Source organism: Eleginops maclovinus, chromosome 22, assembly GCF_036324505.1.
Source record: "Eleginops maclovinus isolate JMC-PN-2008 ecotype Puerto Natales chromosome 22, JC_Emac_rtc_rv5, whole genome shotgun sequence".
NCBI classification, from domain to species: Eukaryota; Metazoa; Chordata; class Actinopteri; order Perciformes; family Eleginopidae; genus Eleginops; species Eleginops maclovinus.
The window spans coordinates 3,982,020-3,996,418 of record NC_086370.1 but is presented as its reverse complement, the minus strand read 5'-3'; the positions used below and the strand labels follow the sequence as shown (position 1 = coordinate 3,996,418).

At 39.9% G+C, this 14,399-nt stretch overlaps 1 protein-coding gene across 1 annotated transcript in view; it reads left to right on the top strand.

Moving 5' to 3' along the window:
• The first annotated feature begins 443 nt into the window (after positions 1-443).
• LOC134858944 (cilia- and flagella-associated protein 46) overlaps positions 444-14,399 on the top strand; it is a 99,559-nt gene continuing 85,603 nt past the window's right edge. Inside the window, 14 exon segments of the mRNA XM_063875186.1 lie at positions 444-492; positions 597-718; positions 2,402-2,533; positions 2,839-2,903; positions 3,811-3,975; positions 5,796-5,919; positions 6,439-6,533; positions 7,203-7,255; positions 7,258-7,339; positions 7,503-7,602; positions 8,007-8,105; positions 8,963-9,153; positions 9,854-10,079; positions 10,312-10,429. Of these exon segments, the coding sequence (XP_063731256.1) occupies positions 444-492; positions 597-718; positions 2,402-2,533; positions 2,839-2,903; positions 3,811-3,975; positions 5,796-5,919; positions 6,439-6,533; positions 7,203-7,255; positions 7,258-7,339; positions 7,503-7,602; positions 8,007-8,105; positions 8,963-9,153; positions 9,854-10,079; positions 10,312-10,429 (1,621 nt within the window).

Genomic DNA, 14,399 nt, shown 5'->3' with positions numbered 1-14,399 from the left:
CTCTTTGAATTGAAACCAGGACCGTCTTATATTTGTGTTGTGTATATTTTCATACACTGTATAAGAGAAAACGTTGTGTTGTGTCACCCATTTTGGCCCATTCGTTTACCGTAGTTAAAGACCTGTCTCCGGTTGCCTAGTAACGCTCCCTAACTACAAACACGGATTGTGTGTAGCTCCCAGTCGACTCACGGTTTGTTTGTTGAAGAGACTAATAAGTGGGATATTTACATTAATACCGCATTTACCGTAGAGACGTAGTGTTTTGTAACGGTTTAACAATGTTGAATTGGCGTTGACTAACCACTTTCACAGTTTCAATTGGGAAGCAGCGCGTGCAGAGTTAAAACTTGCGTCATCAGTTGTTTGCTAATGTTAGCTAGTTAACAGCTAACCTCTTAAATGAGTTAAAACGTGTTAGCAAACGCTTACTTTCCCCTGACATGGAGCTGGATATTCGGCAGTATCTTACCACGGCAAAGGAGCAACAAGGTTTTTGGTGTAGTATTCACGTTAATTCCAGAGCATGTGCAGTTGTGAAACAGTTATGAAAGTGTGACTTAACTTTTGTATCGTCGTAACGTTACTATATGCAGACTCTGGAGCTTTACAGTCAGCCTATCGTTTAATTAACGACATGACAGCAGCTGGAGCCAGAGGAGCAGCTCCACGCATTGTTCCAGAGCTGTACGTTGTATGTGCAGAAGCAGCTGTACAGGTGAGGCTGAGGCAGAGGTTTCACTGTATTGTGCCTGCACGTTTATACTTGTTCTCAGTAAAAGCCGGTTTGTATTTGTTTATTTAAGTTACACAAGTTTAAAATGCAATTGTTAATACCACAAGTGCCTGATCCTTCCATTGGCTATGGCAATTAGCTCTAAATTGCACCTGAGTAAGTTTTTGCCAATTTCTAATGAATACCAGTTCACTGAATAGGTATTAGAGTACACACATGTACTAAATGGCATACACCAGTAAGTGTAGGTCAACACATAATTCTAAATTACCCTGTTTGGTTCATAAATAATTAGTAGGCTATAATTCATCAAACTTGTTTCAAAGTTGAAAAAAGTCTAGTGCAATATCCAGGTGCAATGTTTGGTTCATGCACAATGTGTGGAAATATCATACTGTGTGAGGTATTGTGGTGCTGCAAATGGTATTCAAAGTCAAAAAATACATTTGTTTGGTTGGAATCCACTCGATAAATCACATATTTCAATTGATCAACCCCTTTTAATATCGCAAATCATGTTGAATTTCAAATATTGGTAAAATAATAGCAATATATTTTTATTTTTTAAACGTGCAGCACTAGTGTAGATCTTTACTGAAGACGTTGATTGGCCATAATGCTGTCAAGCCAACAGTCAGATGCTGAAATCCTCTGTTTGTGAGGAGTTCATCACTGCTGAGATGTCGCATAAGACATGATGCTTGAAGCAGCCTCCAAGAATGAAAGTTTCCTATCTGACTGCGCAAAAAGTTGAACTGATTCTTATCTGTACTTTGACGATATTCAAGCATCATCTGAGGAGGTTTCTGAATGTATTACTGACATTTTTGTCACATAGAGAGGATTTCTTCAGTTTGCGTTAATACCAAAACTGAAAATCTTAGGGTTTTTTGACTAATTAACCAGATATCTTTTGGTAGTGATATAAAAAAATCATGGAAATAAAAACTTCTGCAGGCCCTCTCTGCTAGAAGTCTTATCACACATTTCATTATGTCACTTTTCAGTGTTTTTTTTAGCTAAATCCCCCTATATGCTCCCAGTAGAGGATAGTAATGATTATTCATTAATGTAGTCTAAATTGCCCTAAGGCAAGGGAAACATATTTAAATAATGAAACATAATGATATTCCATAGTGGGATTTAATTTGATCAAACGGCAGGATTTCTAAGTAAAAATGCAGCTTGCGTTGAAGTCTCAGGTTGTTTCAATTCTGAATTGGTTAAACAGAACTATGCTACCTTATCATTATTGTCATTTTGAGGCATTGTATGTAACTGTAAAGTTGAAGTTGTTTCATGATCATCCCGCATGAGTTACATGACATAGCGTTCTTAGTTATGAAAACAAATGATATACTTCTTAGTATACGGCTTTCTCTACAGAATAGCCTCCCCTAACAACACTTAAATGATTTGAATTAAAACTCCTCTGCAAAAATGTATCTTAACAAAACACAACTGACATTCTCAAGGGCAAAAGCCTGCAATTAGAGCGATGTTATGTTGTGGTAAAAGAAAAAGAAAACGAGTGCTGTGCACACCCAAAGCAATTGTTTTAATAATGCATCAAAAGTATAAACATGCTGACAGAATATAGCAGGGGATAAGGTTTAAATAATCATTTTGTTTAGCTTTTGTGTGTTTCTTTTTCTGTGTTTTCAGCTTGGTTGTTTAGAGATAAGCACAGCGTGTCTAAAGATGTACTTTGAAAGGAATCCGCCGGCGAATCAATTTTTGTGTCGAGCCCACCTCTGCCAGGTCCAGCTGAAGTCTCCGCCTCCCCTTGGGAGCTTGGTGAGGACAATAAATTGGAAGAATCTCGTGGGGGGGGCTATGTATGTGTGTGTCTTTACCAATGAGATACGCACACAGTCAGAAAATACTGTACTTATTTGCTCTAACAAAGTAGCAGACGTTCTAGTTTCATAAACACATTTTTTTTGTGATTCTTCAAGGCTTATTGCTCTTTGTATTGCCACAGTTAGGTGCAGCTTTTCTCTGTATTTTAACAAACTAGCCTTTGTTGAAAACTTTGTGCGACTGATCTTTCTAAGTTTTAATAAGTTCAAATTTTCCCCTTGCATTATTTTCTATTTTAGGAAGACTTAGAAGAGGCTGTGCTGTATTTTCTTAAAGCAATTGAAATCGCAAAGCATGAACCAAGGTATGTAAACCCTCAGAAGTGTGCTAGACTTCGTTCTAACAGTGTGACTAAAGGAGATCAATGGATGCCACTTACAGTTTATCCTCTCTGATATTGCTCGGCAAATGCCATTGTGCTGCTAAGGTGCACCTGTTAAAACACACAATAAAAGAGAAGTATTGACAATAGAGGATTTTTGTTTTGTTTTATGTAAGTATGATAGGTTACAAGGGTTCAGTCTGCTGCGGTAACTGGATTCCGGGACATAAAGGTTTCATTTGCAAACAGCATTGTTGGAATAAAACATGCTTCACCCCAGGCTCTTACTCATAACAAGATTATATAAGACAGTGTTTTATTCAGAACTGTTCCAACAGTATCTGTAAGTATAGTTAAAAGGATGATAATTATAGATGTATAACAGAAACGGCGTTCCCTTGTTGCTTGCTCTGAAAGATATCTTAGGAGATAGTGGCTTAGCCTTTGGAAGCAATCAGTGCTGAATCCCTTTGCTAATGAACTCATAACTTGTCAATAAAAAAGGGCTGAATGAGCAATCCCAATTAGAACCAAAGGGAATACATATCTAATACATCCAGCCCAGACTAATGCACAACAAACTCTCTGGTGAATAAATTAGCAGCACTCAAACAGTCTGTTCCCACAATTTCCTCTAAAACAGCGCCTTGAATTCTTAAATTCTTCTCGTTTTACATAGAAACGCTCATACAGGACAACCCCCCGAGGCTCATTGGACGCTGGTTAATCCACACACATTTGTAATTCACAGAACATCTTCATACAAAGTTGACACTTGGTCTGAACTGAGTTGTGCCAAGAGATAAAATGCCTTGCCTTGCATGTGCATTGTATAAATAATTGAGTGTTCTCTGTCAACGTATTTTGCATGTGGTTTGTTTTTTTACAGAGACTTCTTCATAGTGTTCAACGCTTCAGTGCTGTACTTCCAGACTGTGCGTCTTTTCCTGCAGCCGGGGTGGGGCTCCCACCTCGTCCCCTCCCTCAGGCAGGTGGTCCGGAGTCTGGAGGAGGTGGCAGAGCAGGACCACAGCTGGAGGGCTGAACTCATGATGTAAGTGAACCCTCCGTGCTCTCTTTGCTCTCTTTCATGAAGAAGTCCAGTTTCCTGCTGGATTCATTAGGGGTGACGCACAGAGCTAATTAACCAGCTACTCATTTGTGACCACAGCTCTCTGAGTACCTAGTTAAGTTCTGGATGTATTCTCCTCAACACAGTGGAGAATCGGCTCTAATATTAGCTGTTTTAGCATGTTCTCCCATGACACCTCAGGCTCAAACGTTCTTTATCTTTGCTCAGAGGACATAATGTACCAATTGTGTAAAGTATAATTTCAGCTAGCCAGGGTGTTAATAGGATTGGTAACGTATGTCCTATGTAATCATAGCTTGGCTTACAATAAAAGATATGGCCAATATACTGTACATGGTTTCCATTAAACTCACTGTCCTGCTGCAACAATGCAGTGCTTGGTTGTTTGGAATACTTTGTTCCAAAAGAACATCCATGGGTTGAATAAAAACGCAATGACTCTGTGTTAACGGAAACAGATCATTAATTAATTCCTGGTTATGGACACTTCCATGAACTATAACAAGACGATTTGCTATGAAAAATAAATCAAGACAATTCAATATTTGCATATATTTTCGTGCAATCAAAATCTGGTCTTTCAAAACCCATAACCTATTTTCACTTGTAACACCCGAGAGTTTTGATTAATACCTGGAACGTATATTATCATCCATAAGGGTCTCCTGCAATGGAAACAGTAATCCACTCAGATCATAGAACCCTTTGGCTCAGCTGTGAACCAGGAAACTAACATTATGATCCACAGTTTAAACTAAAGTCGAAATTTAAAAGATGCTTATAACATTCAGTACAATTGAACAACAGTGGCAGCCATCTATTCAGCTATTTCATTTACTCCAAATGAACATCGAAATTTCACACCCAGACAACGGGCCATGTGTCGAGTCAACCAGAGCCTTAAGAAGTGAGTTGAATAGAGCGGCGCAGGGATGACGTATTTTTGTAAACTGCGCTTGGGTTCCCTCAACAAAAACGCTGTGCAATTTCTCCATAGGCTTTTGAAATATTGTAAAAAATAAGATCTGTTGAAAACAAAACTGTTTGATAAATGCACGTTTTGTTCAGCCAGATAATCTCCACATTTTTCGTTTTCAAATCATAAATCTAATCGCCAGAAGCAAAATGCTAACATTATGCTATAAACGAACTACAGACGAGTACAGCAGGGTCGCACGACTTCGACGTCACGCCAATTTAAGATCGTTTCAAAAATACATATTCAAAATTGTGCAAGTTGAAGCGTTTGTTTTAAGAGTTTGCAAGAGCCAAGGTATTTTCTTTCAAGCAGAACAGGTGTAAACAAACGTAGCGGGAGTGTTTACGTGTTCAGCGTAATGACGTACAATCTTCTCGACAACTTGTGTAGTCCTGTTCAGCCACTAGTTAACAACCATCATTTTTCAGACACATAAGCTCTTCAAAAATCACCAGTGGGGGGGGGGGGGTTCACTGCTGATGTATTTAATGTCGTAGAACAAAACGTGATCCGTCTCTTACATTTATGTCAACCACAGACCTTATTTCAAGCTATTTTCCAAAATCCTACGGAGAATCCCATTGACTCTGACACGAGGGAACCGGAAGTGGTAAAATGCTAACTCACTTCTGGGTTTTAGGACTCATTCCTGCACCACGCTATTGTGAATAGTATGTGGGAGGATCGCTCAAGAGAAAAAATATATAATTAAGTTCAGAGAACCTCGTACAATACAGTGGGTTTGCAGTTGTAAAAAGGGAACTTGGAATATCATTCTCCATTGCGCTGCGTTTCTATTCAGGCATCTCATCGGCTGTATTGTTGACTCTGGGAAATCAGAAGATGCTGCAAGTTATGCCAAAGAGACAGAAGGATTCATCAAGGCACACACCCCACATCTTTATCCAAGGCTCTTTAAGTTACTGGTAAGCAGCATTTCTTTGAGACTCAATACATTTATAAAGATTAAGATATTATGTGCTAACATTTCTTTCTGAAGGTAACATATCTAATGAAAACAGTGTATGTCCTTTTATCAAAATAGGAACAACTACTTTCATTTGAACTTTTATAAAATATATAAAAAACAGGACAAAGCAGAAGCATTGTGTGAACCCACTTCAGTGCTTTTCATATAAATGTATTTCAATTCCTAAAATCCCTCAATAGGTAAATATGAATGGGACTGTGTAGGTATACCATAATGACTGAGTCTGTAGCACTTTATTTAACTAGTTCAAATGTAACATTGACTAACAACCAAAACTAATTGGGCTCTTTGTAGCATCTCCATATCTATGAATCCAGATGTATCCTACGTTTAACTGATTCCTAATCAGTGGACTTCTCTTCATGCAGTCAATTAAGTAAATGGCATTCTGATTGAAACGTAGTGTACCTTTAATTGACACATTGTGCATAACTTCTTCCTTTTCTGTCCCTAGGTACAACACAGGCTGACAAATGCTGACGACCTAATTGAAAAAAGCATACAAAGCACTTCCTTAGCAGTCATTTACAAAATACAGCAATTTAAGAAGTAAGGAAAGTTCCTGTCATACTAAAGTTAAGGTTTATTTCTTCTGCTCTGAAATGATTTGTTTGTGTGCTGTCCCGATAAAAGCAAACTTGTTCTGTCTGCGGTAAAGATGAAGAAGCTAAATCAATAACACCATGAAACAGACTGTGATCTGCTTTATTGATTGTATGTATGTTTGCCTTTTTATAATGCTCCCTTAAAGGTATATATTTTATGTACGCTGGGTTTTTGAAGCTGTATAACATACAGCACCGAGGGATGCATTTCTGATCCTGAGGGTGTAATGCTTACAGCTAGCTTTTCAGACTTGAGCCTCTGTCTCTCAGTTTAGCTATTGGCGCCCTATAGAGGGCAGGTTAATCCGGCTGCATGCGAACAGCATCGGTATAGTATGGTGGCTTCTAGTGTGGCATCGTACAAACCAAGTCCCAACCCCCCCTTCTTTTCTGCAGGCATGTACTCCACATGTCAGATCTTCTTATGGTTCTTTGGCTCAGCTGTAAATGTTGGCTGCATGAGTCAGTCTGAACCCGCCTGCCTCAGCATCATATAGGTTATTTAGCCCAGGGTTAATGCACTGTTTGGTGTGAGTACATTAGAGGGCAAATGGGAATACATGCATACTTTATGTATCTACACAGACAGGATTTAATTTGTTGTTTGTAGCAGGTTGGAAGAAACAAATGTGGACGAGCCAACAAAGCAGGAGCTCGAGCAGATTCTTATCTCCTTATGGATTGTACTAAAGCTTCTCCCACTCCACCGATCTCCAGTCAGAGCCCAACACCCATCCAACCAGCAGACAGGTGTCCTCTACAAATCTCCTACCCAACAACATCACCTTCCGAGCATCCTGTCCTCTTCTTTAACATCCTATTACCATGGATATTCCAAGGGCATAACATGGCTCCCACCTCTGTACTGAAGTGTTACGGATTGTATAAATTACGCTTTATCTGGGATTTGCAGGGTTGCCTTCTTCCTGGAGTTGGCTCTGCTGGCCTTGCAAGTGAAGCATCAGGAAGTGGCGGCTGACTGTTTGAACGAGCTTAAGTTGGCGGGAGAGGCTGTGAGTGTCCGGTATTCCTTTAAAACCTCAGGCTGTTACTCTACATGTCATAAACACATGCAAATGTATGCATGGAATTTGACATCCCCTCTTAAGTAGGTTCTTGACAATAGATGAGATTAATTAACTGAGCTGATGCTCAAGGGTCAAAGAGCTTGCTGCATGTGTAATTACTTTTAGCAGTGTAGAAATGAATACATAGCATGGTTTGCAGTTTTTTTATGTGCCATTTTGATCTCATATAGGTTGTGGGTTTAGTGAAATGATTGTGTAATGAATAACAATGCATGTATAAGACATAATACACATTGTGAGATGTTTCATTCTCTTCCCTAACAATAGCCCCCTCCATGATCTGCTTGAACGCTGACTCTTTTAATCCTATGTTTGTGTTTTTCTTTTAGAGTATCGGCCAACTCGTACTAATAGAATGTGTCAACTGTGAGATCAACCTCCTGAAGAGAGAAGCCAAGAGGAATGACTATTCCAAAGCCAGTGTGGAGGTGCTCAATCATATGTCTAAATCATTAGCCATGTGTTCCCCCGCCTGTTGGGCAGGCAGTGGACCAATTACAGAAGAAATATTTTCTGTAATCTCATTCTTTGTTTATGCTCATTTATAGATCAGTATTTAGTGCCTCTCCTGTGACATTTAATGTTCAAAAAGCTGTCTGAAACCAGAACCCAGTCTGCTCTGATTGGTTAGCTGGCCGGCTCTGTTGTGATGGTCAACCGCTCAGAGATGTCCCGCCCCTTAGCCTATCACACACAATGTATTGGAGTCAGCCAATAGCCGAGAGTGTGTTACATAGTAATTTCACTATGTTACAAAAGTACACAATGGAGTCCAATGGAAGCGTTTCAGGCAGGGACACACACACACACACACACACACACACACACACACACACACACACACACACACACACACACACACACACACTCCCTCTGGGAACACAGGGATTTTAGCCTTTGCAGACCATTTACATGTAAACAAACCAATATAACACACTACAGGAGAGGGAACACCCCAAAAGCATTGTCAGGCCTCTTTATAGGCAGTAAATCCTCTTTCCCCTGTATAGATGTCCTTGACTTAAGAACACATATAAACTTCTTCATCAGTTAGAAGTTTCACAGTTTCAGTGGCGTTTAATTTATGCTCTAGTCATGTTTCAGGAGTTTTACCTCTCTAACAAAATATCTTGAGGGAAGAGGCATCATATAATCTCATTTTGGCATGAAACCTGTCACACAGGAACTGGCACTACAGTACATGTTCAATCTGAATCAATCCAAGTGTACCTGCCAAATGATAGAATCTACCGGAGAGACTCAATCTGCAGTTGTTATTCCACAGGCCCGGCTGAGGGAGATAGGCAAGCTGGATCAGTGTCTGCAGACTGCAGTGGATGGGGGGGACCTGCAGGCCATGCAGGCAGTGTGTGTTACCCAGTGGAGCTGCTGTCTGCCCCTCCTGCAGCACAACCTCAAGAAACACATCAAGAGGCCTCTGCTCAGGGTCTCCCACGTTCTGGAAGACACGCAGAGGTTGCTATTTCTTTAAATACCTCATGATATCTTTGTTGTGTTTGTCTATGTCTGTCACCATAACTGGAAAAACGTTTAGAATGAGCTGAAGCCGGAAGGTGGAAAGCTAGCCATCCTCTTCAGTTGTGCAATTACATCAATACCCTCCAATCTTATGGATAATTAACTACAAACTTGATATTAAGTAAGTTTCAAAACGTATTTAAACAATTATTTCAAATCTCAAGGTATGAATTAAGTTATGGAAAAAAGAAGTAGCAGAATATGAAGGACATGCAAGTCCGTATGCAGATCACAACATCATTTACTGTAACCATTCATCATCTTTAAAATCTTGAGTTAAGTTTTCAATTATTTTCTTGCAATAATGGATATAAATGTCATTTGAAACAATTTTATGGCCCCGATTTAATAATAGGTATGTTATAATATAGCTCAGTTTGTGTTTTAATGCGGTTATGTAGATATGTCCTTGTTTTTGGAGGTAATGCAACTCTAATATAAAATATAAATATAAATAGTGAGAGAAGTCCTACTGATTGTCAGGCTTCTTTACAGTTTTGTTATAATAACCAAGAGACAGCTTTTAAAAGATAACAAGTATCTCCTCATTTGATCTCCGTATTTGGAATGTTGCATCAGATTAATAATATTTGCATTGATTGATCATATATTAGTGTCCTGTTTGTTATTTCTGCAGTATGTTGCTGGAGATGCGCTGTCAGGTCCACTCGGAGCTGGCTGTGATTGAAGAGGAGGACGGGCGCCTTGAGGCGTCTTTGACTCATCTTCAGAAAGCCATGCTGCTGGATAACGGGACACAACGAGAACGCCTGTCGTCAGCTGTCCGTCTCCTGCAGCTCAGAGGGACCCTCTTCCAAACGGCCTCCCGGGCCGAGGATAAAGCCGCTCTGCTTATGCAGCAGGTTCTTAACCCCTCTTGTCACGCAGTGATTACATTACATAATGAAAGAGCTGTTTGAACTTTACAAGGCACAAACGTGCTTAGATGAGTTTTTGTGTTGAACTGAAATCAATTTGACTTCTATGCAGTATGTAGCTTTAATAAGACAAGGGTCTTTTGTAGACTTTAAGATACAAAGTGTGTCTTCTTAGGTAAGTTACTTCTGAAATCCAACCCTTCCATCTCTTCCTCAGGTTAGGGACATGCAGTTCCAAGACAGGACAGACATTCGTCCCATCCTGGTCGCTGTGGGTCTGCTTTTGGCCCCTGATGGTTTCCAGATGGTGCTGGATGCCGACAACACTTCCAAAAGTACATCTTTCTATTCCTTCTGTTCCTAATAGAGTGGTGCGGGAATTATTCCTAAAACCTTGAAATGATTCAGCATTTTACCTCTTCCGTTTCTCTTGGGTTTTGGTTAGATGCCCTAAAAAAGGTCAGTGTTGTTACACAAGCTTAAATGATTTCCAAGTTTTGTTGGACTACATAAAATGAGTGAGTAAATATCCCACTAGTGAATGTCTGATGCTTCTATGTGTCATGAAACGACGGTTGCTTACAAGGTGCTAAAGAAGAGTACTAAATTTCATCAAGGCAGTGATGCGATCATGATGTATTTTGTTTACAGCTCTTAGCATCGTTGCATTCATTCAAAGAAAAAGTCCTGCTGCATATAAATAGTCACCCACAACTCCCAAAAAGATTTGAATAGTGTATTATTGGTGATAGATGAATGAGTCGTCTATTATCTGGGTAGGGCTCTTCTCAGATGATCTGTGATCTGATTGGACAAAAAGCCCTGACGGCCCGTCAGAGCTGGAGATACAGTCTGACTTCAGTAATAACATGACTCTTTCTCTGGAGGGATTGCAGGAGTATTCCCTTCTCTTTTTACCCTGAATTTAGTTTATTTAACATGGCATAAAAAAAACAAGATTCAAATGAGTTTATGTTCAACAACAACAACACGCTACATCGCCTGTACAACCCCCCGATGGGGTGCCTCAAACATCTTCTAAGGCCCTCAGGATAGTGGCAAAAGATTCAATTAAATCTACAATTAATATACTCAAGCATTCCCACAAATAAAAAATGCATAATTTCAAGTTATATTTCAGTATCACCAATCATGACATCATCAGCGTGACAGATGTGTTTTGTCCGTGTTTTAAAGTTAACAATCTTTTGTATGCAGTGACATAAAATTGTTGATTGTGACAAATGAAAAAGTGATTTTTGAGACCATTCCGCGGCAGTTAAAGCTCCAAAGTATGTGGGGAGGAAAACTGTATTCATCATTTACCTTACAGTCAATGAAAAATCACCTACGGACACTCTATTTGTTTGTATACCTTTTTTCATCATTTTTCTGTTTTGTACATTTACTTTGAAAGATGGTCTAATCATATAACAATCCAAAATGGGCCTTAAGTTGAATCACACATCTATAATTACAAAGCATTTGAATTTCATAATACTTAGGTAAGATATGACGAAGCGGTTATGAAGTAACAGCTCAGGGCATCATCATCATAACACTTGGACATTTGGTCAAGTGTAAAATGATTTCAGGCTTGTAATGTTATTACTTTGACAAGACGTTTAGGCTGTACCTTTTCTCGACCTGCCAAACCAGCTGCTCGGTTCCACTCAGCTCTATTTCTATCTCTCCTTGTACTCATTTTTTAACTAATTTTCTTTGATGATTAAGCTATTGATCCTGTTGCGATAATGGTTTTTAAAGGCGTATAGATCAGTAGATTTTGTAAATAATTGAGTAATGAATAATTTGCACCTGAATGCTCCCAAAAGGCAGTGCTCTGCGCTGGTTGGGTCATGGGCTGCTCTCTCAGTGAAGCAGGCGCTGATTACATGCCGATAGCTTGATTTATGTGGCTATAGAAGACAGACAAATCAATCAGAGAAATAACATGTCAATACTTGTTTCAAACATGGTCCCACGTCTTATACACTATATAGACAAAAATATTGGGACACCCTGGTATATGGGGGTTGTTTTTCTGGGGTTGGCCTTGGCCCCTTACTTCCAGTGAAGGGGATTCTTAATGCTTCATCTTACCAAGGAAGGTGAGGGATCAGCCTAAAACTACACGGCAGGACCTGGTCAATGACCTGAAGAGAGCTGGAACCACAGTTTCAAAGAAAACCATTAGTAACACACTACGCCGTCATGGATTAAAATCCTGCAGCGCACGCAAGGTCCCCCTGCTCAAGTCAGCGCATGTCCTGGCCCATCTGAAGTTTGCCAATGAACATCTGGATGATCCAGAGGAGGAATGGGAGAAGGTCATGTGGTCTGATGAAACAAAATTAGAGCTTTTTGGTCTAAACTCTACTCGCCGTGTTTGGAGGAAGAACATGGATGAGTACAACCCCAAGAACAGCATCCCAACCGTGAAGCATGGAGGTGGACACATCATTCTTTGGGGATGCTTTTCTGCAAAGGGGACAGGACGACTGCACCGTATTGAGGGGAGGATGGGTGGGGCCATGTATCGCGAGATCTTGGCCAACAACTTCCTTCCCTCAGTAAGAGCATTGAAGATGGGTCGTGGCTGGGTCTTCCAGCATGACAACGACCCGAAACACACAGCCAGGGCAACTAAGGAGTGGCTCCGTAAGAAGCATTTCAAGGTCCTGGAGTGGCCTAGCCAGTCTCCAGACCTGAACACAATAGAAAATCTTTGGAGGGAGCTGAAAGTCCGTATTGCCCAGCGACAGCCCCAAAACCTGAAGGATCTGGAGAAGATCTGTATGGAGGAGTGGGCCAAAATCCCTGCTGCAGTGTGTGCAAACCTGGTCAAGAACTACAGGAAACATCTGATCTCTGTAATTGCAAACAAAGGTTTCTGTACCAAATATTAAATTCTGTTTTTCTGATGTATCAAATACTTATGTCATGCAATAAAATGCAAATTAATTATTTAAAAATCATACGATGTGATTCTCTGGATTTTTGTTTTAGGTTCCGTCTCTCACAGTTGAAGAGTACCTATGATAAAAATTACAGACCTCTGCATGCTTTGTAAGTGGGAGAACCTGCAAAATCGGCAGTGTATCAAAGACTTGTTCTCCCCACTGTACATAAATTTGTTATTTGGCCTTCAAATCTGGCCAGAAGGTCTTACAACCTTGTGTCGGGTGTTTGTCAAATTTCTTGGGAATTCACTATGACAAACTATCAGTTTTTTACAGCCTAATATCACAAATCACACATTTGTCCCAGGGGCGTACAGCATATGACAGCATCTGTCCCTAGACCCTAGCATACAGGAAAAAAATTCCAAGGAAATTCCATAATTAATGAGAAACCTTGGGTAGAGCAGCAGAGGAGGGATATCCTATGATGGACAGGTGCAATACATGTCAAATATACAGATTAAAATAGATAATCGAATAACTGCAAAGGATTTCAATGACAATATGAATTCAAGATTCACAGCATTTATTGTCATATTCTCAGTCACTACAGTGTAGATATGGCAATATAGTCTGAAGCTCCTCCAACAATGCGACAGAAATATATATGAGACTAAATAACACAATCAATGAAAAAACAATACCTTCGGTTCGATTATCCGAAAGGAGGGCGAGGGAGAGCTTTGAGTCCGTGTACATGTTAACCTCTTTTATTTGTATTTTATCATTTTAAAGCTCAGCTCCCTAGTTTTTGGTATTTTATTAAACATGTTTCTTAGATAACTTTTTGTTATTGTATTTTTTCCTCATTGTGAGGCACCTTGAGATGACTTTGTTTTTTAAAGTGTGCTATACAAATAAAATGTAGTATTATGTATACTAGCCATTAAGAATGTTTATATAAATTAGAAAAATTGGATCCAGGGACAAAAATCTTCCAGGTGCAAAAATAATCAGGTGGATGAGTAATGAGGTAAAAGATGAAAGGTGAAGGTCACCCGACAGTCTTAGCCTATAGCTGCATACCTAAGGGCTGATTCAAGGTAAGCCTGAGCCAGCCCTAACCATAAGCTTTATAAGCTGTATGTGTTCCAGTGTAGCTCACAGCAAAGCCTCATCGATCGCGTGCAGTTGATCATGCAGCAGAGTCTGTTCTCAGGGAGTGTCTTTGATCTCAGACGTATCGGTCCACGGCATCAAATGAACATCCTGCAGTCTAGTGACCCAGGAAAGAGTCCGTAGAGGCACCTTTTTCTTTTTGTTCTAGCGTCCCCTAGATGACAACACTTACCCTCCAAGCTTCAAAGCCAGCACACCAAATATCCCTTCAGGCTAGGACGTT